Here is a 27,834-nt window from a genome sequence, read left to right on the forward strand (position 1 = left end):
CTACCGACAGCATACAAATCAATATGGCTAACCTGATCAAAAACACCCACCCACCCCACTCACACAGGAAACCAAAGACCACCACAGCCAACCACAAATGCACAATCACACCCTACGCCAACCCCAACCTCTCTCACCACCAAAGGAGCACAAGTGAACAACAGAGAAGCTACACAAACAATGCTGACACCAAACTCTACATATATTAAGGAAAACAAACATCGTCACCCCACCTCACCCATCCCCCTATCCCACCCACCTCTCTCCCCCTTCTCTCCCTAATGTCTCAACAACCAAAACTGATTTGTAAAAATGTTACATGGAAAAAATACGAGAGAGACATTGCACACTTGTAAATCAAGAAAATCTTTAATTTTTATTTATTTTTTAAAGTCCGTGGAACGACCAGGGCTCTGTGCGAATGTCACAGATGCTATCGCCCAATTCCTTATGAAGAGAGAGTTTGCAGTGTGCCTGAAGATTTACCCTACTGCCTACTGGTTTGTTCAATCTACAAGGACTTAAGAGCAGTCTTGTTCAAAGATTTAAAACTCTCAGTCGAGATCTATTGGTTATCCAATTAATTATTTTTTAGGGTACAGGTCCCCCTACACCTTTGAAAAAAGTGGACTGTTTTGCCTTCAGAGCAGCAATCCCAAGAAGAAACGTTTGTGCGGATGGCTGACACCATAATCATGTATTTTGTATAATTTTATATAATTTTTATTTATTTTTCCATTTAATAATATACATTCACATCATTATTATCCACTTTACCTCCCTGGCTCTTTAGACTCTATCGACTTCCTTCCCTCCCGCCTCATGGCTTTGAAAATTAACCTTTGTATCATTGCATTTTGTACATTTTTCCAATTCTAATTACACTCATTACAAAATAGTTGAAAATTTAAATAAATATAGGCACCCCTGCTAGTGATGTTAATTGCATACAATAATCTTTCAGGTATTGTATAAATTTACTCCAGTCCTTTTGGAATACTTGATCATGTATTCTCATAGTCCCTCTCTTAAGTTTGCATTTCAGCATCATGGCAGAGACAGTACAAATCACAAACGGAACAAAGCAAAAAACTGAAAGTGTATTTAGCCATGACCTTTAAAAACAAGTGCAAAACAGGAAATGTATGCCTTGTGGTCTGGCTGACAGGTCAACCATAACAGGCATCTGGTTGGTCTGACCTAGGTGTGACCTATCTTTGCAGCTTTATGGTTTATAATCTGTGTAACTGGGGATCAGGGTTCAGCCTCTGATTGCCTTCTCTGATTGCTTGCTGTATCCTTTCCTGCTGGAGCAAGAAATAAAACTGCTTTTAAGAGAATTCTTGGGTGTCACTTGTTCAATTTTGAATATATATATATATATATATATATATATATATATATATATATATATATGAAATGGATTGTAGAGTTGATTGGAGTTTGTGTGTGTGTGTGTGTATTGCACTTAATTTTAAATATTATAGTCACATCTTTTAAAAAGTAGCCTTGCCTATCAAAATAGCTTGGCCACCAGCACTCCCTTGTTTGTTGTTGTTGTTCAGCCGTTCAGTCGTGTCTGACTCTTCGTGACCCCATGGACCAGAGCACGCCAGGCACGCCTATCCTTCACTGCCTCTCATAATTTGGCCAAACTCATGTTAGTAGCTTCGAGAGCACTGTCCAACCATCTCATCCTCTGCTCAAATGATAATCTCAAGAATGTTAGGACTGGGAAAACACCAGTTCATTATTTCTCTGCTAGACCCATATTAAATTTGGTTTCCTGGGAGTCACATAAAATAGATGGCCAGTGGGGTTATCAAGTGTTAATAAAAACAACAAGAGAACACACCATGACTTCAAGATTAAAGGCCTAAAGATGCAATGTAAAAACTGACGCAGCAGTATCTAGTTAGGAATTTGTGGACCCTCCCTGGCTGGGGGCGGGAGTAACGGGAAGTGCCTCTGCATCCTGCGCAGAAAGGTTTACTTTCGCTTTAGCTCCGCTGTTTGCAGAGCGAGCCGAGGAGGAAGGACGTCGATTGAGCTCTACGGGCGCTTTGAGGTAAGATAATGATTTACTGCGATTGATTTCTGAATGGGCTCGTCTCTACCGCATCCTCATAGCATCGCTCTCTCTCTCTCTCTCTTTCATGTAAACAAAAAATCAGCCCCGACTATATTATCTGGATCCGCGTTACCTTAAGTATTTGCCTGTTCGGGACTCAAATCCCCTATTGCTTCCCACCTTCCCGCATCTTTGTTCCCTCTGAATAAAAACTCACCACTCACCCGCTGTTTAACCCTGGCGATCAATATTCTATCATATATTTACTGCTTCTTGTGCCTTTTTTTTTTGGTCTAATTATACCCTGCAATTTCCCTCTCCTACTATAAATTTTCCTTCCTGCAATATTGAGAAAATGGTTGGTAGGTCTGATCTCTCCCCTCCCGTTTTATTTTCTAAATGTAGCGTGTGTGGACAACTCTGCCTAGAAGCCTGGTAATCTCATCCTAAATCTTTGCGTCCTAATTCCAGAGCCTGAGGGTGCTGGTTGCACCAACGGGCACTCTGCATGTGCTCAGAGGTGCATTCTGTGTTGCTGCTGCTGTGAAGAGTGTGGGTGAGGCTTCGGAAGTTCTTCAGGGGCCTCTTCTTCCTCTCCTGGGCTTGTGGATGTTTTTCCCGTGGTACAACCAGGGTTAGACATCTGTGCCCTGCAGTGGGGGGGGGGGCAAGTTGCAGAGTGGCCCTACCATTAGGCAGAGTGAGGCAGGCACCTCAGGCAGCTGGATTTGTGTGCCATAGAATGACAGCAAGTTGTTAGCCTTTTTTTAAAAAAAATGGCCAGGGAGAAACTGCAGCTGCACCAATTTCTGTTTATGCGGTTTTCTCCTTTGGGTGCCACAGTACCTTGCCTGGGCAGTAGCACATATTGACTAAGGGTGGGGAGTGTTTGTTGCAGCTCCACCCAGGAACCCAAACACTTTTGACCAGCTCTTCTATGGAACAGTTAATTCTGTCCTATTGAGCTCAAGGGTGACTCAGTAGTCATGAGGTGTGCCTGTGGTATTGCATTATGGAGTAGTTATTTGGAGTAGGGATTTGCACTGTTCCGTAGCTGACCCCAAGGCCTACACTTCCTTGTGCTGTGGAAATTGGAAGGCATTTCCCAACACTCCTGTAATCCAGTGCTAATGCTAGTAGGAGAGACAATTGGCCTCTCCAGGGAGCAGGCGAGAAATCTCAATAAACACAGAATCTCACTCTAACCCCTTGAGGTCCTTTAACCTTCTCTCTAGAGCAGGGGTCTGCAACCTTTAAGACCAAAAGAGCCACTTGGACCCGTTTCCGAAGGGAAAAAAAAATCTGGGAGCCGCAAAACCATTGCGACATTTAAAACAAATATAACACTGCATTTTATTTTTAAAAATCCAATTTAAATTAAAAAAAATCCGATTTAAATAAAAAAAATCCGATTTAAATAAAAAAATCCATTTTTATTTTTATTTTTAAAAAATCATTCATTTTTATCCACCCTGGGGACCACTACCAGGTCAACAGCATACAAATATTAGATTTGTTGTTGTTTTTTTAAAAAAATGAGTCCTCAACTGCACACTTGTGTTAAATGTTTGTCCCATGTCTTATTGAAGACTGCTGGCTTTTACAATAATCTTAGTGTCTTTTACCCTTAATATTCCAGAGGCTATGTTCACCTCTTCCAACCTCCTCTCTTGCTAAATAAAGCACAGAATTGCACCAGAGAAGCCTGTGATGTTTGTGCTGACTTGCATACAGGTGGCTGTAGTAGTTCGTAGTGTTCGTAGTGTTCCCTGCCCCCTTAATGACTGCAAAACGTCCCGGCCTTGCTCCGGGGCGGAGAGAGACGCGCGCCCGCAAGAGCGCGGTCTGAGGCTGCGAGTGGAACCAGGAGCGAAGGAGGCAGCGGCAGGGAAACAGGCGCCGCTTCCTCAACCATTTTTAAAAAGAGGGCTTCCCCCCTCGCCCGCCACCCTCCACCCCTGGCCCAGCCCGCAGCTGCCTACCTCGTTGTCGCCTCGACGCAGCAGCCAGCAGCCTTCCTAGAGGAACCGCGACCAGCCCTCCCCCGTGGTCCCACAACCCAGCCGAGGAGTCCTGGCCTCCAGTGCCCGTGCGGGGACGCGTCTGAAGGCCCCCTTCCTGCCCCCATCCCGTCCCGCCTCCCAGCTGCCTCTGGATGCCGCGGGGTCCCACATACCCGCCGACCCCGGAGCTCCCCTGTCCGCCCCAAGGCCGCCTCCCACGCTAGGAAGACTCCCGGAGCAGGGCAGGGTTGGTCCCGCCAGGCAGGCTCGGGGGGGCGGCCTCTCCCATGGGCGCCTGCTTCGGAGGCGGAGGCGGGGTCTTCAAAGTTCCCCCTCCCGCTCGCCCAGCTCCATCTCTTCCCGAAGGAGCGTGCGCGCCTCAGGCGCGCTCCCCGCCAGAGCCCTCGGCTGAGCTGCGCCACCTCTACTGCGTCCCCACCGCCTCCGAGCCCCGCTGCCCCGCTGTTCAAGGCCAGGTGATCCTGGGTACGCCCCTGAGCAGCGCCCTCAGCCTCCGGAGGGCGGGCCGCCGGCCAGCTGGAGGGCGGTCGCTGCCAGCTGGAGAAGTGGGCGGGCGTATCCGCCCCGGAGCCGCGGCAGCCGTGTAAAAGAGCCGCATGCGGCTCCGGAGCCGCAGGTTGCTGACCCCCGCTCTAGAGTGACTCACAGTCATGTGTTTAAAGAGAGGTAAATGAGAATGCGGGTGGCGCTGTGGTCTAAACCACTGAGCCTAGGGCTTGCAGATCAGAAGGTTGGCAGTTCGAATCCACGCAACGGGGTGAGCTCCTGTTGCTCGGACCCAGCTCCTGCCCACCTAGCAGTTCGAAACCACGTTAGAGGGCAAGTAGATAAATAGGTACTGCTCCGGCAGGAAGGTAAATGCCGTTTCTGTGCGCTGCTCTGGTTTCACCAGAAGCGGCTAGTCATGCTGGCCACATGACCCAGAAAAACTGTCTGCGGACAAATGTCGGCTCCCTCGGCCAGTAAAGCTGAGTGCCGCAACCCCAGAGTCATTCATGGCTGGACTTAACTGTCAGGGGTCCTTTACCTTTAAATGAGAACTGAGATGCACGTTGCATAAAATGTGGCCTGCAATCTGTAAGTGAAATTGGCCATAAAATGTTATAGAGTGTGGAATGCTGATCCTGGCTAGCAGGTTGGAACTGAGTCCTCTTACAGGATTGATAGCCACTCAAGTCTTTATTGGGTGGAAGGGGAGAGTCCTTCCCCCAAGCACTCTCTCCTCTAAAAAGCTTGGTGCTTTGAACTTCTGCAAACCTTGAGCTTCCCTTGCATCTGTTGACACCTCCCTTTTGAGCACAGAGGGTCCCATTTTTGCTACATAAGGACCAGAGTCTTGCGAAACAAGACAAAATAAAAAAATTCCTTCCAGTAGCACCTTAGAGACCAACTAAGTTTGTTCTTGGTATGAGCTTTCGTGTGCATGCACAAGATTAGTGTTAGGACAGATGACAATAGTGTTTACAAGAACCAACAAGAGTGCTTATTCCCAAGTAATGAATTCACAACGAAAGCCTTTCCTTATTTGTGTACCACTAAAAGGCTAAACATTTTTACTATTTTTCCCCCAGAATTGGATCATAGCTGTCAACTTTTCCCTTTTTTTAAGGGAAATTCCCTTATTCTGAATAGGATTCCTCACAAGAAAAGGGAAAAGTTGACAGCTATGAATTGGATACAGCATTCTCTTTCACCCAACAGCATTATACTGTTTTAAGTTTCTGTACAATTTTTGAGCAATACCAGATATTTTCTGCTGGTACAGTGTAAAAATGGCCATATTGAAATAACAAGAGGGTCCACTTCACTCACCTGAACTCTTTCCATCTTTAGTTCCTCGGGATAAACACTCAACTCCCACCTGCTCTTTAACCTTGGCGACCTGTATTCTAACATATCTTTACTGCTTATTAATCTTTTTTTCCTAATTACACTCAGCAATTTTCTGAAAGAGGCTCAGCTTCGCTCACTTGAACTCTACGTTGCTTTAGCCCAAAATTAATCTTTGTTTTCTACAGTTGCAGTGAATTGTTGGGAAACCAGTTCTTCCACAAAGACCATCATCGTCATCTGTCATGATTATCTGTGGCCTTGTCACAAAATCTGAGGAACCTGGTAAGTTACCTACATATGGCTATTCAGCTAAGCAGGTGCAAAATGGCAAAAAGTCTAAATTTCCAATATACAGCTTCCTAGTTGAGGGTATGTGATGGTGTACAGTTCAGGTACCCTAAATAACTGGCCGGCCTGGTAGTGGGAGCCAAGATGACTGGAGAGGGTTTCTCCAAAGTGTACACAGGGCCAGACATTGAGCCTTCCTTGTTCTCTGCTCGCCCCAGTGCCCTTGAAGAGCATCTGTGTGGATGTGGTGGTCCGAGGCTTTGTGGCTGACGTGGTGTCTGAGCTTCGCTACCAGAATGAGGAGAAGTCTCCAGTGGAGGTCGTGTTTGTCTTCCCTCTGGATGATGAAGCTGCCGTATATGCCTTTGAGGGCCTGATTGGTGGGACACGGATTGAGGCCCAGATCCGAGAGAAGAAACAGGTATGGAAGGTCTGAGGAGAATAGGGGCCTTTGGCATTGGGTGGCCAGTTTGAGAAGGGAGGCAGAGGCTTCCCTATTTTGGGCTCTGTTGTGCCTACAAGAAGCTCACATGTTGTGCTTAAAAGAAAGAGTGCTTAACAACATCCAGTTGTTGTGGGGAGCCTGGCTTCTTGGCCTCCTCTGCTGCTCCGGTTTGTTGTAATTTTATCCTAATGTATGAATTCTAAAGTCACAGTGTAGATACTACAGTGCTTGTAATTTACTTTCACAAGGTAAAGTTGCAAAAGCATGGAAGCTTCACTGGTAGGTAACCAATTGGTCGACAGCTGTTTTTAAAATGGGAATCCTTTCTTGGGACCACACCTGCTTGTGTCCTTGCCTTCCTCACTCCTGATGCTGTTCTCTTCTCTTCACCACCCAATGCAGGCAGAGCAGGAATATGAGGATGCCCTGAGCGAAGGCCGACAGGCTTTCCTGCTTGAAAGGGAAGCAAACACCAGTGACATTTTCACCTGCAGCCTGGGTAACCTCCCTCCCGATGGGGAGGCCACGCTGAAGCTCTCCTATGTCCAGGCCTTGGCTCCGGAGCCCGACGGAGCCATCCGCTTTGTCCTGCCCGCTGTCCTCAACCCCCGCTATGCACCTCAGGGTAAGCACCTGCACCCCCAAACACTCTAACTGGCTCCACATACAAGCCTCTTGCAATGTTGCTTTGTTATACTTAAGCTCTGTGGATTTGGAACATTAGAAATAGTAATATGCTCCTTTGTATGCAATTTATATAAAGATGAGACGAGTTATTTTTTACTCCCATCCTACCAAATTACCCAGGAAAGACCTTTGAATTGGGTTTGACCTACTTATTGGCTGACACAAACAAAATAATAACAGAAACATGCTAGATTTCTCTTTCCTGCTGTAAAGACCCATGAATGTATTTTGTTACAATTACTTGTGTCATGGTTTTAGAGCTACCATATATTTTAACTCTGTGTGTATTAGAATGATTTTGGTGTTTTAAGTTGTTTTACCAGGTATTTGACCAGGGGTCAGCAACCTTTTTCAGCCATGGGCCGGTTCACTGTCCCTCAGAGCATGTGGTGTGCCGGACTATATTTTTTTGGGGGGGGGGGAAGAATGAATTCCTATGCCCCACAAATAACCCAGAGATGCATTTTAAATAAAAGCACACATTCTACACATGTAAAAACAAGCTGATTCCCGCACCATCCGCACACCACATTTAGATGGCGATTGGGCCAGATCTGGCCACCTGGCCTTAGGTTGCCTACGCCTGTCTTTGACCATATAGTAAAATTTGTACTTCATCCCCAGCTGGGCTTCATCTGTCAACCTTTCTCTTTCATGCCTCTTAAAAATAATAATGAATGAATGAATGAAAGGGGAAGAACTTTCAGATTGGCTGCCTGAAGTTATACAGTACACTCTGAGGATTATAAATCTTCAGTCTGTTGCATATGTAGACCAAGCCAAAGTGTAGTGTCACTCTTATCCCGGCTGTGTTCCCACTTCATGGTGACCCTTCCAGCGGCCTAATTCTTTCTCCCTTGTGTGCTATAGCAGCACATCATGTAATGGTAGCTAATGTTGTTTTTGCAACATTTTCCTCATGAGAGGTTGCTCACTGTGTTCCATAACCCATGACACTCGCTCTCTCATCTGCAGGTTCAGAAGGGGGCAATGTCACCAAGAGCATACCACGAGTGCCCAAAGGGAAGCTTCCGTACACCCTCAGCCTCAGTGCTACGCTGGAGTCGCCTTATGGCATCAACCGTGTGGAGTCCAAGTGCACCCTTGAGCCCTTGCGCTACACGGCAGAAGACCATACAATTGCCCAGGTACAATAGTGTAGAACGGAACAGCTTCTGAAAAGGGGTGTATTTGTTCCCTTTCATTCTCCACTGGAAATTGTACACGAAATCTGTGGTTAGGTCTGATGGCTGGCGTAGATGTGCCATTGTACATACATAGCCTCGCATGACTGGTTTTCTTTTGTAAACAAATGGCAGGAAAGGGAAGAGTAAGCTGGATTGGGGCCATGTCTTGGGAAGGGGAGCCTTTGACTCTTGCAACCACTACAAGCCCTGTTTGGAATCTCCCTCCCCATTCTTGCAGTTTGTGAGATGGGAGCTGTGGGCAGGGGGCAATTCTGAATGACACCACCATATGGCAGGAAACAGTTGTTTTTGTTTGTCTGAGTATGACTTTCCTTCAACACCACTGGCTCTTTCTTTGGCCTTGCGTGGCTGGTTTTATTTTTAAACAGTGTGTATAATGCCATGTTGGGTGTGGCCTTGAATCCTGAATGAGCTCATGATGAACCTATAATCTGAATATATGTACTATAAGTACACCTTTTAATAACAATGTATGAGTCACTGGCTGCCAGTGAGCCCCCCCCCCCCCCGAGCCTAATTCAGAGCGTCAGTATTAGCATACAAAGCTCCTGACAGCTTAGGACCCATGTACCTAAAAGAGCATCTTGCCCAATATAGACTACCTCAGGCGCTGTTGTCGGCCCTGTTGGTGATGTCATCACTGAGTGCTGCCTGGTTGGCCCTGACCCATGACAAAGCATTTTGGGTGATGGTTCCCCATTTGTGGAATGTCCTCTCTGCTGAGGTGCATCAAGTCTTCCTTGCAATTAAGAGTCCTCAACAGGTTTTCCACACCTATCAGCTGATCACCCATTCCCACCACCCTTCTGAGTAATACCCCTCCCCACTCCCTCACTATATTTAAGGATCTGGTGACTTCTGTTTCAGTGTATCTGAAGAAGTGAGCATGCACACGAAAGCTCATACCAAGAACAAACTTAGTTGGTCTCTAAGGTGCTACTGGAAAGAATTTTTTATTTTGTTTTGACTATTGCAGACCAACACGGCTACCCACCTGTAATTGCAATTAACATTTAGGGTTGCTTGCTACAGGGATATATAACTGGTTTTAGATGCTGTTAATGCTTTTAAGTGTTTTTTTATTTTTCTAATATTGCATTGTTGCTTCATTTCATGCCCTCAGCTCCTTTTTGGGGAAAGGGTAGGATAGAATTTTAATGAATAAAAACATGAAAATACATAACATGGTATGGTGCTCTTGAGAGCAGGGTGAGGAGATCTGAACCTGGGAGCATCAGCTGGGCCATGCTATGGTGGGGTCAGTGTGGCCCTTTCGTCATCGTGTGACAAGGCTAGCTCAGTAAGTCTGGCCACTTATCCTTAAGCAGAAATCCCCACCCACCCTTACTGTGTCATGGGGTGATAACCTCAGTGGATGCAAGCGTTAACTTGCTATATGCATAAGCAAACTTCGCTGTAGTGTAACCAAGGGATGGAACACAAGCCTTACAGTGCAAATAGAAGGGGGAGAGAAGGCCTGATCCTTGAGTGCATTCCTGTGGCTTAAGAACACAAGCTGCAGGCATCTTCCCCCGCAACCCGTGTTTCAAGCTTTGGAAGCAGACTGGGAACTGCAGTTTGGTGCCCATTTTGTGTGCTTTTGCCTAGCTCAGGGGTCAGCAACCTGCGGCTCCGGAGCCGCATGCGGCTCTTTTACACCTTTGCCGCGGCTCCGGGGCGGATACGCCCGTCCACTTCTCCAGCTGGCCAGCGGCCCGCCCTCCGGAGGCTGAGGGTGCTGCTGCTGTGCTGCTCTGCTCATGCGTCGTGCCTCGTTTCTGCCAGCGCAGGCGCAGCAGCAGACAGCAGCAGTTTCCCTCCGGAGGTATGGCTGCTGCTGCTGGCGTAGAGCTGCTGGTGGTTGCTGCATCGAGGCGACGATGAGGTAGGCAGCTGCGGGCTGGGCCAGGGGCGGCGGGTGAGGGCGAGGGGGGAAGCCCTCTTTTTAAAAATGGTCGAGGAAGCGGCGCCTGTTTCCCTGCTGCTGCCTCCTTCGCTCCTGGTTCCGCTCGCAGCCTCAGACCGCGCTCTCGCGGGCGCGTGTCTCTCTCTCCGCCCCGGAGCAAGGCCGGGACGCCCCAAAAGGTTGCAGTTTTTCCTCTGTCCTGAGTGTGTGTTAGGGGAGCCTTGACAAAGCACCTGTTGGCGTGGAAGAGAGGAGTCCTAACTTGGATCTGTGTTTATGTGCAAAATCTATCGCCATTGTCATTAAGGGGGCAGGGAACTCCCCTAAAAAGGTTTGAACACTACGAACTACTACAGCCACCTGTATGCAAGTCAGCACAAACATCACAGGCTTCTCTGGTGCAATTCTGTGCTTTATTTAGCAAGAGAGGAGGTTGGAAGAGGTGAGCATAGCCTCTGGTCTGGAATATTAAGGGTAAAAGACACTAAGATTATTGTAAAAGCCAGCAGTCTTCAATTAGACATGGGACAAACATTTAACACAAGTGTGCAGATGAGGACTCATTTTTTAAAAAAACAACAACAAATCAAATATTTGTATGCTGTTGCAACCCACCTTGGATCAGGCTGTGACCTGGTAGTGGTCCCCAGGGTGGATAAAAATGAATGATTTTTTTAAAATTTAATTTAATTTTTTTTTAATTTAATTTAATTTTTTTATTTAAATCAGATTTTTTTTAATTTAAATCAGATTTTTAAAAATTTTAATCAGATTTTTAAAAATAAAATGCAGTGTTATATTTGTTTTAAATGTCACAATGTTTTTGCGGCTCCCAGTTGTTGTTTTTCCCTTCGGAAACGGGTCCAAGTGGCTCTTTTTGTCTTAAAGGTTGCAGACCCCTGGCCTAGCTGGACTGTTCCCTTGAACTGTGATGGAGACATCTTTGTTTTATATATTTTTTTAATTTTTATTTTCCAAAGATATATATTGATCAATCAAAAATGCAAAATACAAAATAATAACCATACAAAGAAAACAATACACACGTGTGACTTCCCTCCCCCAATACTTGTCATCCCTTAATCTTTGAGTTCTTATTAACGTTGCGTCTTTGGTGTCTCATCCTTAATATATTACTTTTTCTAGTTCTACTTTACAAACTTAATCTTACTTAAGTTTGTGATGGATACATCTTTGTGCACACATACGTACATATATATTGTGAGATCTCTAGCTTTGGTGCCCAATGTACAAAGAGAAGTTGGCAATGGCTGCCTTGGCCACTTTTGCCTGGTCTGCAACTCACATGTTGTCTCCCAAACTTGAAGGAATACATCCTTCTGTATTCCCCACTTCCTCGCAAGTTGGTCTTCCTCTTTAGTCTAGGAGGTTCTGGCCTTCACTGTCGACCCGAAGAGCCAAACTCACCACAAACAACAAGTCCCAGCACTCTCCTTAGGATGGGAAAGTTGTTTTTTTTTTACTCTGTGTCTGTAGCGGGAGTCACTGAATGATCCCTTTGAAACCAACACTGAGAGGAAGATTTGAAAGGAAATGGAAACAAGAGCTTTCCCTGCACGACTAAAAGCAGGCAGCTGTCTCTACCAAATACTTATTCCACCATCTGTTCTTTAATAGATTATTGTAACCTCAATGATCTCTCATGACACACTATTTTAGAATTAAAGATCTCGATCGGTAACAATGTTTTAAAATGTGTTGCACGCATAAATATATGTGGGAGCTCTTTAGAGGTGGGTGGTTTAAACTCTGCCCAGCATTCAAGGTCTGCTTCTCTTTGCCACCCCAAAGGTCTCCTTGGCTGAAGGGCACCAATTTGACAGAGATGTGGAGCTGCTGATATATTATGAGGATGTTCACAAACCCAGCGCCCTCCTAGAGGCCGGGAAGCCTGGGGCTGCCCCAGGTGAGCAAAGCCTAAGGCAACGGAGGACATGGGGGCAGAAACTCAAAAGGTTGCTGAGAAGAGAAAGGACTGGTTGTGAGTCATAATATTAATTATGATTTGTGGGAGAGGAGAATTTATGGAAAGTAAATATGAATTTTGCGGCATGTTAAGCATTAAAAGAAATAAGATGAAAATGACCCATAGATGGTACTTAACACCTGCCAAACCAGTGAAAATGTTTAAAAAAGAAAAAGGTAAATGTTGGAAATGCAGTAAAGTAGAGAGATCTTTTTTCCACATGTGGTGGTCCTGTAAAGTAATCAGGGAATTCTGGGAAGTAATTTCCAATGAATTAAATAAGGTATTAAAAAAAAAAAAACTTCCCCAAAAAGCCTGAAACATTCCTCTTGGGAATGGTAACAACAGAAGTCCCTAAAAAACAAAAGAATTTATTACAATATGCCACCACTGCAGCTAGAATCTTATTGTCAAAAAGGTGGAGAACAAGTACGGTACCCACTAGGGAAGAGTAGCAGATTAAAATGCTTGAATATGCTGAATTTGCAGGTATAACGAATAGGATTAGAGAAAAGGAGGGTAAATAAGGAGCATTGGAAAATGTTTATTGAATATTTTAAGAACCAGTATAAACAAGTAAATAACCTAGCAGGTCTTGAATAAATCCAGCAGAATAGGAGCTAATAGAAATTAACAGAGGAAGAAATTTGAAGATTAAAAATTTGGAATACATGATTTAGTAGAAAAGTAAATAAACCAGGAAAAGGGTAGAAGGGGGAGTCACTAGGTATTTAGTTGTATGTCATGATTGTTATGAAAGTTGTGTAATTGGTGGGTGGAGGGAAGGGGGTGTGGCATTTTTTTGTTTCTTTATTAAAAATGCAAATAAAAAATATATTAAAAAAGAAAGAAAGAGGGGATATTGCCAAATGCCTATTGGATCTACTGTTTTCCAATGAAACACAGCCTCGCTGATGGGGAACCCAGCTCTCCTGCTTACTCTGTACCCCAGCGTCCCTGCCTCAAAGCCAAGCCAGAAGGCAACTGGAGAATTCCTCTTCCTGCTGGATCGCTCTGGCAGCATGGAGTGCAACACCGAGTATAGCTCTGATTCACCTGATTCACCTAGGCGCATTCAGAGCGCCAAGGTACCTACATGTTTGGATTCATAGGGAGGGACAGTGCTGTGCTTTGGAGAGGGCAGGGTAATGGGAGCCTGGAGGTGGATGGATCCTTGTGGGAAGGCCTGTAATCATAGAATTATAAAGTTGGCATTTGACGGTGTCTCCTGGGATTTAATGTTTAAAGTTTTGGAATTCATGAGTTGTGGAGATACTCCTATACACTGTAACTGAAAACTATAAATAAAGGTTAGAGAGAGAGAGAGAGAGAATTGGAGAGTTGGCAGGGACCTTGAGGGTCACCTAGTCCAACCCTTTGGAAAGGGTGGGTTGGGATATCCACGGTAGCTTCATCTTTTATCTTATTTTAGGAGACCCTGATTCTCCTGCTGAAGAGTCTCCCTCTGGGATGTTACTTCAACATCTATGGCTTTGGATCCACCTACGACTCATTCTACCCGTGAGTGCACTGACACAGACCTTTTACTTTCCAACTTCTCCACCTGTTTATATGTTTGGCCACTGGTAAAGAATAAAACAGGGTGTTAGATACACTACTTGATCTTCTGAGGTCAATGAGAATGATTATTAATGTGGGTGTGTGCGCGCGCCCCAAGAGATTTAACCAAGGAATTGGGAAAAAAATCTCCCAACCAGAAGGGATATTTTCACAAGCTGCCTTCTAAACTTTATCTGCAAAGCAGCACATCTTGGACCCCTATAAATTCTGTCCTCCTCTCTGGCTACCTCAAACCTTCCTCTTCCCCACATGTGCCTTCCAGGTCCTGCTGTTTCTCTTCTTCCTTGTTAGCTGCAGAGTAAACATAGCTTTTCTCTATCCTTGATGAGGCATAGCACAGTCTGAGTACTGACTGATGAGAGGAGGGGTATGCATCTGAGTGGGTGAGTTTTAGGGGAGCAGTTAAACAGCTGGTTCTGGTGGAAATGTGGAGTGTTGTTGGAGGTTAAAAAAAAGCCTGGTGGGGAAGTGGCTGAGCTAGGGAGGAAAATAGGTCCTTTGCTTTCTTGACTCTCTGAATCTCTCTACAGGCAGAGTGTAGAATACACCCAGGAGACCATGTCAAAGTCCCTCCAACGGGTGAAGGAGCTGCAAGCCGATCTGGGGGGTACAGAGATTCTTCAGCCACTGCAGGCCATTTATAACCAGCCATGCCGAGAAGGGTATCCTCGCCAGGTATCGAGTCCTGTAGTTATTGGCATTGTTCTCCTGTATTCAGGGCTGGCTTGGGAATAGGGTTATTGAAATGAGCTTTCTTTTGCCTGATCTCAGCAGTTTCCTTTATGGCAGGGGTGAGGAACCCTCAACCGGAGCATCTCATTGCACCCAGCATTTGCCATAATTTGGCTCCCAAGGCCCTTTCAGCCCCAGTATCATCCATATTTGACATCATATAAGATGTAGCTACATAGAAGCTACCAGGAGCCCCTGATTGTTCCATTGCAAGCAGAGTTTCCTTGCAGCTGATTAGCACGGATGGTGTGCCCTACTCGGGTCAGCTCGCTGTTAGTGAGGCTGGTTTTCCCTGTTTACATGTAGGGTTCTAATCCAGCTGGGCCCTGAAAATGGACTTCATAAGGGGAATAGGATAGGTTCTGATACCTCTGTCCTCCCTCCCTCCCTCCCTCCCTCCCTCTCTCTCTAGCTCTTTGTGTTCACGGATGGAGAGGTGTCTAATACAGATGAGGTCATTGATGAAGTTCGACGTCACAGCAGCTCCCACAGGTAAGGCAAGGGAGAGGGAAACCAGCTTCTCGCAGCTCTCTGCACCTGGCCTAGGTTCACCTCCTCTTTCCCTGACAGGTGCTTCTCCTTTGGCATTGGCGAAGGGGCCTCCACAGCCCTCATCAAAGGCATTGCCCGTGCGGCCGGAGGCAGTGCTGAATTCATCACAGGCAAGGAGCGCATGCAGGCCAAGGTGAGGCTCAGGAGCTCCACATTCCTCTTCTGCCTGTCCTTACCAGTCTCTCCTGAGCTGTAGGGAAACTGCTAGATCCCTCCCTGCCATCAGAGCATGGAATCCCAGCTCCCTCCTCACCAAAATAGCACATCTGCTTACTTCTGCAAAGCATCCATGAAGCCCACATTCATAAGGAGTTGTCATAAGGGCTGCACCCTTGGATTGAACATTTGCTCAGCCTTCTACTCTCCTCCTAGACTGCATGTTGAAACCTTACATAGCTAGCAGTGCCCAGCGGCATTATAGCTGGAGTCTCTTTATGGGACATTTAGAAAACACACTGTGAAAAAGCAACATAGGTTGCCTCCAGATTCCTTTTTGATTGAACATCCCTTCTGCTTTGTTAATGGGGAGGTTGCTACTTCATGCTTTCCAGTGTGTTTTCCTGTTGTTTTCCTTATTGCAAAAAGTCCAAACATTTCGGGAGGAAGTGGGTTTGTTACACAAATCACCCACAATTGTGCAACCTGAACCTGCCAGTATGCTGTTGAATCTACCCACAAAATGGCGAGTCTAGAAGGGCCTAGTTGTTTCTTTGCAAAGGGGTTGTTGTAGCTTAATGGTTTCCTTTGCAAGGTACAAGACTTTGGATAAAAACATTCAGATAACACAATGGGAAAAACTTTGGAGGGAAAACTGGAAGTTCACAGCATGTGAAGCTATAAAAGAAAATATGATAAAGATCTTCTTTAGGTGGTATTTGACACCTACAAGAATCTGTAAAATGTATAAAACTAAATCCAACTTATGCTGGAGGTGCAACTGATCAGAGGGCACACTTATACACATATGGTGGCAATGTGAAAAAGTTAAGGGCTTCTGGGACTTGGTTTTTGAAGAAATGAAGAAAATCTTTAGATATAAATTTTGGGGGTAAACAGAAGCCTTCTTGGTGGGAATAACTGATACAGATATACCCAGAGAAGATAAGAATCTATTCTTGTATGCTGTGGTGGCAGCTAGAACCCTGATTGCAAAAAATGGGGGTGGGGAAACAATTCAATTCAAACAAGAATGGCAAAATAAATTATTCAGTTACATTGAACTAGCCAGACTAACAGACGTGATCAGGGGCCACAACAAACAAAAACTTCAGAAAGACTGGGGAAAATATGGTGATTATATTGAAAAAGCAATGACCGCATATTACTTCTTGGACTTGTTTTAATTAACTTCTGTAAACTGATGTACGGTTAGAATAAAGACAATCAAAATAGAAAATAAGTTAAGAAGATTAAAGAAAGCAGATTACCATGGTTGATATTAGACCCATGTAGAGGACGAAGGAAGTCAACAAAGAAAATGGAGTCAAATTTAGGTTAATACATATCTTTATTTTTGAGATATGTTCTTTTTATGTTTATATATTATTTGTATTTTGTTTGTAATATATTGTTTGTGTGTTGTTTTATGTTTGTCAGCATATAAATGAACTATTTACAGGTATAAACAAAAAAAGGACTTTGTTTCAAAGATGGTTAATAACTGTCTTAACACTTTCAATCTGTCACTGGACAGAGTAATTATTTCTAGGATGGCCATTGTTTTCCCCTATCCATAACAACAATAATAATTTTATTATTTATACCCCGCCCATCAAGTAGATTTATCTGCGGGCAGAGAAGATTCAGTCTCTTAAGTATAACTGAAAGCTACTGAAAGCAATCTGTTCCCTCTAAGCCCTATGGTGAGCCTGCTCAGAGAGCCAGAAACCCCTTCTGCCCACCCAGACAGAAAGCCCCTAATCTCTAAACCCAGGTCCCTGTCTAACCCACAGGCAATCCCTGCCTGAGCAATTTCTGACAGTCCTTGTTCTGTTTACTGTCAGTTTCAAACTTAAATTCCACTCTTTCTCTCTCCCAATTGGCTGATCTACTCGCCAACTCCCACCGGTTGTTGGGTCACAAGTAGACCCAAGGCCTGTCCATTACACCATCTCAATGCCATAGTTCCTGCAGGAATAAAGAAATTCAGTTTCTCATAGCATCTCTCATCTTCTTATCAATTCCAATCTTTTTTAGTGCCCCACCACCACCACATGGCAGGGTCATTGCGTTGCTCAGAGTCTGTCCAGTGGGCTTCTAATCTATGAGGAGAAATCAAGATGGCATCTTCACCAACCCCTCTCCTGACTTCTTTGCAAGCACTGCTCACATAGTTTCAAAACAACCTCACATAGAAACTTATTTTTAGGTGATAGTTGAACAGGAACTTTGATATTCTCTTAATGTCGTTGCAAAATTCTTGCTTTCCCGTAGGCCCTGCAGTCTTTGAAAAAGGCCCTGCAGCCAGCGGTGACAGGGATCTCTCTGAGCTGGGACTTGCCTCCTGGTCTGAAGGCTGAGCTTGTGGGGTCAGGCCCACAAGTCATCTTCCAGGGGCAGCGCTGCCTCATTTATGCCCAGATCTGTGGGCAGCATCAGGTAAGTAATGACCACCGGGACCTTAACTACTGAATAATGCCTCTGTCCTATCCTAAATACCAAAACTTGACTTTATTTGTGGTTTTTAATGTCAGAATGGAACGCAGGTGGCGCTGAGGGTTAAACCACAGAGCCTAGGGCTTGCTGATCAGAAGGTCAGCAGTTCGAATCCCCGTGACAGGGTGAGCTCCCATTGCTCAGTCCCAGCTCCTGCCATCCTAGCAGTTCAAAAGCACATCAAAGTGCAAGTAGATAAATAGGTACCGCTCCAGCAGGAAGGTAAACGGCGTTTCCGTGCGCCGCTCTGGTTTGCCAGAAGCAGCTTTGTCATGCTGGCCACATGACCCGGAAGCTGTATGCCGGCTCCCTTGGCCAGTAACACAAGATGAGCGCTGCAACCCTAGAGTCGGACACGACTGGACCTAATGGTCAGGGGTCCCTATACCTAATGCCAGAATGTATTGTTCCGAAAGCTTCTTGCCCTTTCCCAGTTCTGATGCTTTCTCTTCTGCTGCAGTCTTCAGGCTCCACAGAAGGGGCAGTTGTTCTTCAGTACCTGTTCCAAGACCAGACTTTCAAAGAAACGATGAAGTTCTCACTCCACGCTCAGGAGACTGACAGGTAGGACTTCTCCTATTGTATTGCCTCTGCCCTCCACCCCATAGCTTTTGACAAACACAATGTGCTTTCTGTAATTACAGGCTGATTTGGAAAGCTCTCATCTTACTATTGGTTTGCTTGTTCCATTTAATTTATACACCACTTGATTGTAAAAGAAAAAGAAAAAAAGCAACCCTCCAAGCAGTTTACAAAAGATAAAACAAGAAAACCAAGAAAATTTCACAGCCCTACTTTAAAACACACAGAAGTTTTAAAAATCAGCTAGTGCAGAAGTCACCAGGGCAAGACAGTTTGAGCATATTACACTGATTCTGATTCTGGTTTGACTGCACTGGCTACCAATTTACTTTCCGGGCCTAATTCAGAGTGCTGATTTTGACCTTTACAGCCTTAAACAGCTCAGGCAGGACCACAATACCTCAAGGACCACCACTTTCCATATGAACCGGTCTGGACTCTATCTTCTGACACCCTTTTTTATGTGCCTCCTCCATGAGAGGTCCAGAAGGTGGCAACGCGAGAACAGACCTTTTCTTCTGTGGCCCCCAGTTTGTGGATGGCAAGTTGGCCATCCAAATCCAGTCTTCCCTGTCCACTGGCAAATCTGGATTACATATTAAGGGGTTTACAGCATGCCGAATGGCCCCAGCGTTTCTCTCCCTGCTGCCTGTTTTCCCTCTGCAGGCTCCCTGTTCACCGTCTGGCGGCTCAGGCCCTCCTGCAGGAACTGGAGGGGGTCGGGGAGAAGGAAAAGGAAAAACAACGCCTGGCACTGGAGACGAGCCTGAGTTCAGGGGTAGTGTGTTCGCAGACCGCCTATGTGGGAATTAACACAGAGCTGGGCATGCCACTTCAAGGGCCCCTCACCCGCCGAGACGTTCCCCATCCATGTGAGTTCAAGGAGATGTATTGTGTGATAGCCCTGGTCACTAAGGGAGAGTTTGGTGGAATGCCACCACATCTGTTTAGTGCCATCTAGCAGAACTTGTCCAGATGACCAGGAGCTGATTTGACTGCACCTTCAGGGAGCTCGTTTCAAATACTGTGATCAGTTTCAAATCAGTTCCCTTTCGAATCATCAGTTGTTTGGCATTTTGCACACAAAATTGTCATCGTTATTATCATTGTTTATCAGCTGCTTTTCTCCAAACATGAAACTCAAAGCAACTTTAAAAACAAGAACAATACAGTACAGCTAAAAATTCACATCCAACTCTACCACACACCTCACTAAAATTAAGATCTGTTGGCCTCAATGAATAAGAATGTTTTTCTCTGGCACCTACAAACAGCTAGTGACAGTGTATGTTATGCTTCCCTGGGGAGAGCATTCAATAAATGAGGGGGGCCACCACTGAAAAGGCCACCACCCTTCATACTTCCCTCAGATGTTTGAGTAAAGCAGGGATGGAGGAGCACTGAGGGTTTTATTTTATTTTTAAGTTTTAACAAAAAGAAATAACAGATGGGTGCTATACAGAACAGAGCCTTTCCCTTCTCCCTTCTTTCCCTTCTCTCTGTACTCAAACCTTGTTTTAAACGGTAGCTTCCTCCCCTTCACGCTACTCAAACCTCTGCCATTGTTTCAAATAACATTTTTCCTATCAGTTTTCCCCCATCGCTGCTTTACTCAAACCTCTGGTGTTATTTGGAACCACTTTCCCCCTGTGCAATATCCACTGGTGTTGCTTATCCTGTCTTCCCCTTTGCTCTCCTACCCCACCCTGACTCCATGCAAATCCAGGATTGTGATGAGGCACTGCAAATCCTCTAATGGGGACTGCGTGATGACAGCCTTACATTTTAATGCATATAGTAAGATATGGATGTTCAAGTGAAGTCTGGACAATTCTTTTGGAACTGTTTCCAGCATCCCCACCGCACACTTGCTGTAAGAGAGGTGGGCTTTCATTGCAGTTGCTGTCAAGGTCTAGACAACCCTGAGCTTGTTGGAGGACTGGGAGGATACAAATAAACTTGCTATATCCTGGAAGGTAGCAACCAAAAAAATCACATGAGCTATGTATTTTCTCTTCCTGCTAGATCTATTGCCCATTTCAGCATTTGGTGGACCTGTGATGCAAGCAATTGGCATGAATCGAAGCAGACGAGCAGCACCAGCACGTATGGCTATGATGTGCAGTATGCCAAGTCCTGTCGTGTATGGCTCTGTAGATTGCTTGGGTGAGCTTGAAGACTCCGCATGTTTCGAGGAAGGTAATGGATACAGTGCAGATACTGGAAACAGTGGAAACTGGAAACATCTGTCAAACTAATAGACAAGCTACATTAGGGTTGCCATACGCCTGGAATTTCCTGAACGTTGCCGGGATTCAGCCGTCGAAAGCAGTGTCTGGACGGGAATCGCTTGAAAGCTGGGAAAATCCAGATATGTGGCAACACATATCGGAAGTGTAGATGTTGGTGAATTTCCTTAAACACAGGACAAGGGCTTTTCTGACAGGTGGTGATAAGGTGTCCAGTTAGGAGGGAGAGTCAGTGCTCATCCACACTTCTGCTTGCCCCGTGCCTGGAAAACATGAGTCTGAACGGTTTTCTGCTTGTCCTGTGCTTCCTACAAAGGCAACAGTTCTGCCACTTCTCCCCGGAAAACCCACTCTCTAGTGGTAAATTGGAACAAACAGCAATCCATGGAAAACTCAGTTTCCATTTGTTCTGATTCAGTACTAAACCATGGGTTTTTCCAGAGGAAAGCAGCAAGGAGAACAAGGTGTGGATGAGCTCTCAGAAACAATATGCTCAGCTATTGTCCTATGTGCACTAATGGAAAGGAATGCACTTGTCCTGCCAATCCAATGAAGGAAGTATCATCCATGCTTTTCTCAGCAACCTTGAGACTGAAGCCTTCTCTACATGCTGTGGGGCTGCCTTTTGTACAGCAGCTGAGAAGCTTCAGCTGATGCAGAATGCCTCCTCCCATCTTTTGATAGAAACTGGACATAACAAGAACATAATATAGTGCAACTGTACTTGCTCCTGCAAGCATGCAAGCCCTAGCGGTCAACCCATCAAGCCCTTAGAATATATGAACTACACTTCTGTGTCAGATGAAAGGTCCAGCATTCTGCTTCCAGCCAGAGAGTTTCACAAAACTTGCAAATGGGGTACCGAGTGCAATGGAGCTCCCTTGTTCTTTATTCCTCAGTGTCAGCTGTTCAAGGGAGATTGCATTCAGCTGTCTCACTTTGAAACTAGCTGCCTTAAAGTTGATCATATTTTTTAATGGCTCTTTTGCAGAGGACGTTGAGCTCACCCCCAAGAAAGAGGAATCTCCTTTCTTGAAGCTGGTATCTCTTCAGAATGCTGATGGCTCCTGGCCACTTGATTCTGACCTGGCCAGCATTCTAGGCCTGAGTGAGGCTGAGATCTCAAGCAAATCACCTGCCCAGGTAGGTTTTGTGGCAGAACCAGTGGCATCTACTGGGGGCAGAGTGGCAACAGCAATCTGACTGGATGTCCGTGGATATAAATGGCCACCCATGATTTCGGGGCACATAACAAGGGGATGTGCTAGAACTAACCATAATTTTCTGCCACACATACATACATACATACATACATACATACATACATAAATACATATGAGGCCATAGGGTTTAGATTGCCAGGCAAAAGCCCCTCTATAGAGATCATGTAGAATGAGATGCAGAAGAGGCCTATTTCTCATCTTATAAGCAGAAAGGTTGGAGAAACTGCCTTAACTATGGCTTCCTCCATAGAAATGATGTTTGAATGAGCAGTAAGGAGTAAACTATTGTTTTCAAACCTGCTTCAAACCATGGCTTCATATCCTGGGTTACTAAATTGAAACCATAGTTCCAACATGTCACACTTTACCATGGTTTTATTTTGCTTAAGAATTGTCATGCATGTGCAGGACCAGTGAGTGACCAGGGTCCAATGTTTCTCTCTTTTGACTCCTGATTCTCACTACCAGGTGGCCCCGAACGCATGGGCGACAGTGCTGGCCATCCTGTGGCTCCACGTCAATTCCCTGGAGCAGAAGGATGAGTGGGAGTTACTGGAAGCTAAAGCTCTCAGCTGGCTCCATGCAACCACAGGTAAGTTGTTGTGGGCAGCTGGATGAGGGCAGGCTTAGGATGGTGTGAGGAAGGATGATGGAGAGGCTGAACCTTGAAGATGAGACAGCACTTCTGTTCCCCAGTCCAACCAATGCTTCATTTAAACTTTTATTTGATGTGCAGGGCTATTTCATCCCTACTTGGGTCCAGCCCAATCCTCTTTCCTGTGAATTTAGAATCCACACTAAAAAGAAAAATCCTGACCCACCACTAGAGCTCCAGTCTGGGCAGCACAACTTACTACTCCCTAGTTTCCACCATAGAGATTTTATCCAAACAAATGCTAATGCAGAAGGCAGTGGTCCCACTATCATGGCACACACTCTTCATCTCAGACTTGGAGGTCGGTGTCCCCATTGTTCCATGATGGGGAGGACATAGAATGGAGAGAAATGAACAGGCCTGTTTGAAAGCTGCTTGTGCACAGGCTGCAGTGAGGTGAGTGGCACTGATAGATCCTAGCTAACTCTGCTTATTTGTTTGTTTGCAGGGCCTCAGCTGGTTGAGTGTGTAAAGGCTGGCAATGCAATGCTTGGAAGCGGTGTGAGCCCGGGCGTTTTTGAAATCTGAGTTTCTCTCTCTCTGCAACCTTGTGCCTTTTAAAACTGAAGTTTCTGCTTCACTCTTCTTCTTTTTCCCTCCAAGTTTACCTAGCTGTATTCCCACTAGGGTGTCATCAATTCCAAGCTGTGTGCTTGCTTCTGGTGCTGCCATAGCTTCGCTGTGAAAAGCGCTGGAGTTTCCTTCCCTCTTGAGCTGCCTTACATTAATGTAATGTGATGTGATGTAATTAAAGGTCTTGTGTGCATTAAGAAGGGAAGGGGGCCAAGTACACAGCAGAGGAGAGGGTCGGATATGTTGAGAATGAATGTTGTATAGGTGGGTGCTGAAAATCTTTCATTGTGGAAGCAACAGTTCTCTTCAACATGTAAGTGGGAATATGAGAGTTCCTGGAGAGGAAATTGTGGCTGCTGCACTCCTCCTTCTGCTGCTGCACTGTTCTGAGTTCTGATTTGGCTTTGTGTGTTGTCCAAGCCCAAGCTTCTCTTCTTCAAACACACCGCAAGCTATTAAACTGAGATCAACCTTAGATTAACAGCTTGCGGTTGGTCTGGGGCAAGACAAACCATGGGGCCACGTTTGAACAACCCACTTACCTAAACCATGGCTTAATTCACAGCAGCATGTTTGAATGGCCTGTTAAGCCCATTGCTTAGCTCACAGCAGCAGGACAGGGCAGCAGCTGCCATCTCCCCAGAAATCCTCATGGCCAGCCATAGTTTGACTTAGTGTTACATGTGAACCAGCTCAGTCAGTTTCCAAGCCCAACTAAAGTGCTGTCATTAACCTTTAAAGCCCCAAATGGATTTGGGCCAGGTTACCTGAAAGACTGACTTCTGTAGCTCTATGTGCCTAGTCCTTAGGGTCATCAGAGACCCCTTTCTCCAGGTTTCCCCACCTAATAAGGCAAGATGGGTGGTGGCCAGTACAGAGAGAGCCTTTGCAGTGGTGATGCCCTGATTATGAAATGTCTTCCGAGGGACTTGCGTACCATGTGCATTATGATCTTTTTGACACCTATAATGTTTTATGCTGTTTTTCATATTACATTGTACTGATAACAGTCTTTTGAGTTTTTGATCTGCATTTTGTAACCCTTCAATTTCAAGTTTGCAAATTGGGGAAAGGGTAATTGCCCAGGTGGACCCAGGTGGCACTGTGGGTTAAACCACAGAGTCTAGGGCTTGCTGATCAGAAGGTTGGCGGTTCGAATCCCTGGCACGGGGTGAGCTCCCGTTGCTCGGTCCCAGCTCCTGCCCACCTAGCAGTTCGAAAGCACATCAAAGTGCAAGTAGATAAATAGGGACCGCTCCAGCAGGAAGGTAAACGGCGTTTCCGTGCGCTGCTCTGGTTCGCCAGAAGCGGCTTTGTCGTGCTGGCCACATGACCCGGAAGCTGTCTGTGGACAAACGCCGGCTCCCTTGGCCTATAGAGCGAGATGAGCGCCGCAACCCCAGAGTCGGACACGACTGGACCTAATGGTCAGGGGTCCCTTTACCTTTACCTTTAATTGCCCAGTGATGCAGGTATTCCCATGTTCAGTCTCTGCTGTCAACAGACAAAGCTTTCATTGAGGGGGAAAGGGACTGATTGAAAGTATCTGCAAGCAATTGACAAAGCCTGTAGTGTGATTTACAGATAAGCAGATACTTTGAATCTTCTCAGCTCAGCGGAGCTGTTTTGCAGAATGCCTCATGCTGTATTAACCTGGAGCCTGTAGATGGTGCTGGTTTGTAATAGATGCTGTAACTGTAGCATGACCCTGTCTGTAAATTGAGATGGATTCAGACAGAGCAAAGTCTCGCCATCAACCTGTGATGGTGTTTCGTTCTAATTTTACTCTTATCAAGGAATGGAACTGGGTCATATTGAAAGGTATAACTTCCTCTTATGCTTTTCGTCAAGCAAACTTTTTCCGCACAGAGACCGCTGAATTGATCGGGCTGGAAGAAATTGTATGCCAAGCAAGCAAGCAAGCATTGGGCCACCAGATGGCACTCTGTGCCTGGAGAACACGGGGATCACAAGTATATTAAGATAGAAAGATGTAGCTGTTAAAGAGTGTCCTGGGCATGAACAGGAATACTTTGCATAACCAACTGTTGAGATACCAGAACTAAAGAGAAAAACAAGCCCAACCATTTGTGAATACAGCCAGCGTGGTCCAGTACTCAGCAGATTGAATGGGAAGTTTATGTGTTAGCTTTCCTTCCATCCCATTCCTTCCACCCTTCTCCAAGTTCCTTAAGGTCTAGAAATTTTATATCTCCTTGTGTTCCCTCTTCTATTCCTCCACAATTAGCCTCTGCTAACCAAACAACTGTGAAGGCAACCAGAATGGGATTCCTACCCGAAACTCCTCCTGCAGTTGGGTGCCACATTTCACGGGCAGTTCCTCCACACAGCTGATAGGAGGCAAACTTTGCCAAAGCTCGCTTAAGCTGGTCAAAGGACTTTGAGTTTGGGAGATCAAATAAAATGCCTGACCCGAGGACAAGATAATTTCAGTAGCTTGTGAGCCCACTTAATGTAGTCGTACCCTAAGGTGGGTAGGAGAGGGAATTTCAGCAAATGTAGCTTGTCATGCCAGGGACTCCTGCTTAAATCCCCTCTTCTACACAACTGTTATAAGGTGTGGGAATTCTGTTCTCTGCTGTATGCAGCCAACCTACTAGGGTGGCCACTTGTACCTCTCCAGAAAAGTGGAAATGCATAATAAAAGGAAAATATTTGCATAAAATTTGCACATGATTTATAGAGAAGGCAGATTTATAAATAATTACTATAATTCAAATAGAAATACAGATGGCTGACCAGGTGACCCAGTTTCTGCTACTCAGGAGCTAATTGTTGACTGGCAACTTGAAGATCCCCACATGGTTTGTGTATCTTTACACCAGACTTTGACCAGGCACCCTTTCCAATAGAGGACAGTCCTAGCTATCCTACATGGACCATCTGAGCTGCTCAGTGTCACAGGCAGAGTGATTTTCCTTGGCTTTATTTATGGCTCATGGCTGAAAGGCATAGTGCAAAACCGGAGTTGGGTATTCTTCAAGTACACACACCTGGAATATTTTATTAGTGAGGATGCCTCGTGAAAATCCTAAACTGCCCAGCGGTTTCCTCAGTTCTGCATTCTGGTGGATTTCCTTCAGCAGTCTTCAGTCCAGCTTTAACCACAACATACATATTGTATGGGTTGTTGTTTTTTTACTGTATATTTATAGGGTGATGTTGCTGACTTTGGTATCGAGAAACACAGTAAGCTGTCTTGCACTGAGTCAGACCATTGGTCCGTCTAGCTCAGTATTAGCTACACTCCTGGTGTGTCTCCTGGGTTTCAGACAGGATTCTCCCAGCTCTCCCTGGAGATGCTGAGGATTGAATATGGGACCTTCTGCGGGCAAAGCAGATGGTCTAGCATTGAGCTACAACCTCTCCCCACCAGACTGCAGCCCAGTAGCAGATCTCAGCACATCAGTTGAAGGCTAAAGGCCTATCCAAAGCTCTTCACATGAAGCGACTGCTTTTGCTAGTTCCTAGAGAGGCCAGGGAGTTTTTTGCAGAGGGGTGTTACATGGCAGTTTAGAGACTCTGACGCCTCTTGTCTTAAATACCAAGGATCTATGCTTTCAAGAGTTACCTGCTCCAAATGTATTCAATAATGGGCCTCCCCAGACTTCAGCCACCCCAGTTTTCAAGGCCTGCGCCTATGCATGTTTCCTCAGTCTCACCCAGTTCCATGGGACGTCTTTCCAAGTGAGTGTGACCCAACTTGCAGCTTAATAACGATCTACTTTCTTGTCAGTTGAACCGGCTGATCCTTGTTCTGTCTGTGACCCTGAGAAACCATTGCTCTTTTTATTTGCTGTTTTCAAAAATAGGTTTCCCCCTTTCTCTCAAAGAAAAAAAAAGACAAGTTTGTCTACTTTTATAAAAAGCTGTGCATAGACCAGGCCTGCAAGTCACATGAATCTGTTTGGCTGCTGGCCAGGCCACAGTATGCAGGTGGTGGACTTTGCCTTCAGTTTGAGGGGCAACAAGGTCGGTCACCACAGACATTGCTGGGGTCTCAACAGCACTCTGAGCCCAGCTCCTCTGTCAGTATTTTTTTTTTTGATGTTTTAAAAAGAGAAGGAAAGGAGTAGAAAATCTAGAGCCCGGCTCAAAGGACTTCTTGCTTGCCCTCCCCCAACCTGCTTCACAATGCCCCTGTCACTTTAATGGACTTTCTATCTATTCAGTGCTGTAGCAAACATACCCTCTTCATGACAGTCGTCTTTTTGTTGACTCTTTTTTTTTCTCCAAAGGCTATGCTAAGAATGATCGGTGAGGGGAAATGTCCTACATTTCGTTTAATTGAGCTTTAATATGCAGCATGCGCTTTCTAGCTTAGTTTTCCTTGGCACATGATTTAGCCGTTCTTGGCATGCAAAGCTACACAACCTGCTTTTCAGATTCTTGAAAACTGCTGTCCTATTCCTGCTTCGTTTTCTTTTCTCTTTAAGCTAAATATGCCTGGTTCCTTTTAACCACTTTGTGTGTGCGTCAGACCCTGCACCATCCTTACCAGGGGTGCTCCCAGAGAGGAATTTAATTGTGGAATCAGTGCCGCTCATGCACGGATGTTTTTC

At 45.5% G+C, this 27,834-nt stretch overlaps 1 protein-coding gene across 1 annotated transcript; it reads left to right on the plus strand.

The window, feature by feature from the left end:
* Positions 1 to 1,983: 1,983 nt before the first annotated feature.
* On the plus strand, positions 1,984 to 25,932 carry LOC117058162 (von Willebrand factor A domain-containing protein 5A-like). Its single transcript, XM_033169132.1, has 19 exons — positions 1,984 to 2,068; positions 6,114 to 6,210; positions 6,435 to 6,637; positions 7,064 to 7,286; positions 8,324 to 8,496; positions 12,275 to 12,389; positions 13,356 to 13,537; positions 13,882 to 13,970; positions 14,561 to 14,705; positions 15,175 to 15,254; positions 15,333 to 15,447; positions 17,748 to 17,912; positions 18,430 to 18,533; positions 19,218 to 19,423; positions 20,577 to 20,750; positions 21,792 to 21,943; positions 22,492 to 22,615; positions 23,127 to 24,337; positions 24,716 to 25,932. The coding sequence occupies exons 2-18, from the start codon at positions 6,171 to 6,173 to the stop codon at positions 23,204 to 23,206; spliced, it is 2,370 nt and encodes a 789-aa protein (XP_033025023.1). The 5' UTR covers positions 1,984 to 2,068; positions 6,114 to 6,170; the 3' UTR covers positions 23,207 to 24,337; positions 24,716 to 25,932.
* The last annotated feature ends 1,902 nt before the right edge of the window (positions 25,933 to 27,834 follow it).

Source organism: Lacerta agilis, chromosome 14 (assembly GCF_009819535.1).
Source record: "Lacerta agilis isolate rLacAgi1 chromosome 14, rLacAgi1.pri, whole genome shotgun sequence".
Classification (NCBI taxonomy): domain Eukaryota; kingdom Metazoa; phylum Chordata; class Lepidosauria; order Squamata; family Lacertidae; genus Lacerta; species Lacerta agilis.

What these genes read in the sequence shown, in the direction of transcription:
- LOC117058162 (XM_033169132.1), top strand. Translation starts at nt 6,171, where the DNA reads ATGATTATCTGTGGCCTTGTCACAAAATCTGAGGAACCTG. An exon ending in AGATCCGAGAGAAGAAACAG is followed by an intron (nt 6,638 to 7,063) that starts GTATGGAAGGTC and finishes CACCCAATGCAG; the next exon opens with GCAGAGCAGGAATATGAGGA. An exon ending in AGGAGCGCATGCAGGCCAAG is followed by an intron (nt 15,448 to 17,747) that starts GTGAGGCTCAGG and finishes GCTTTCCCGTAG; the next exon opens with GCCCTGCAGTCTTTGAAAAA.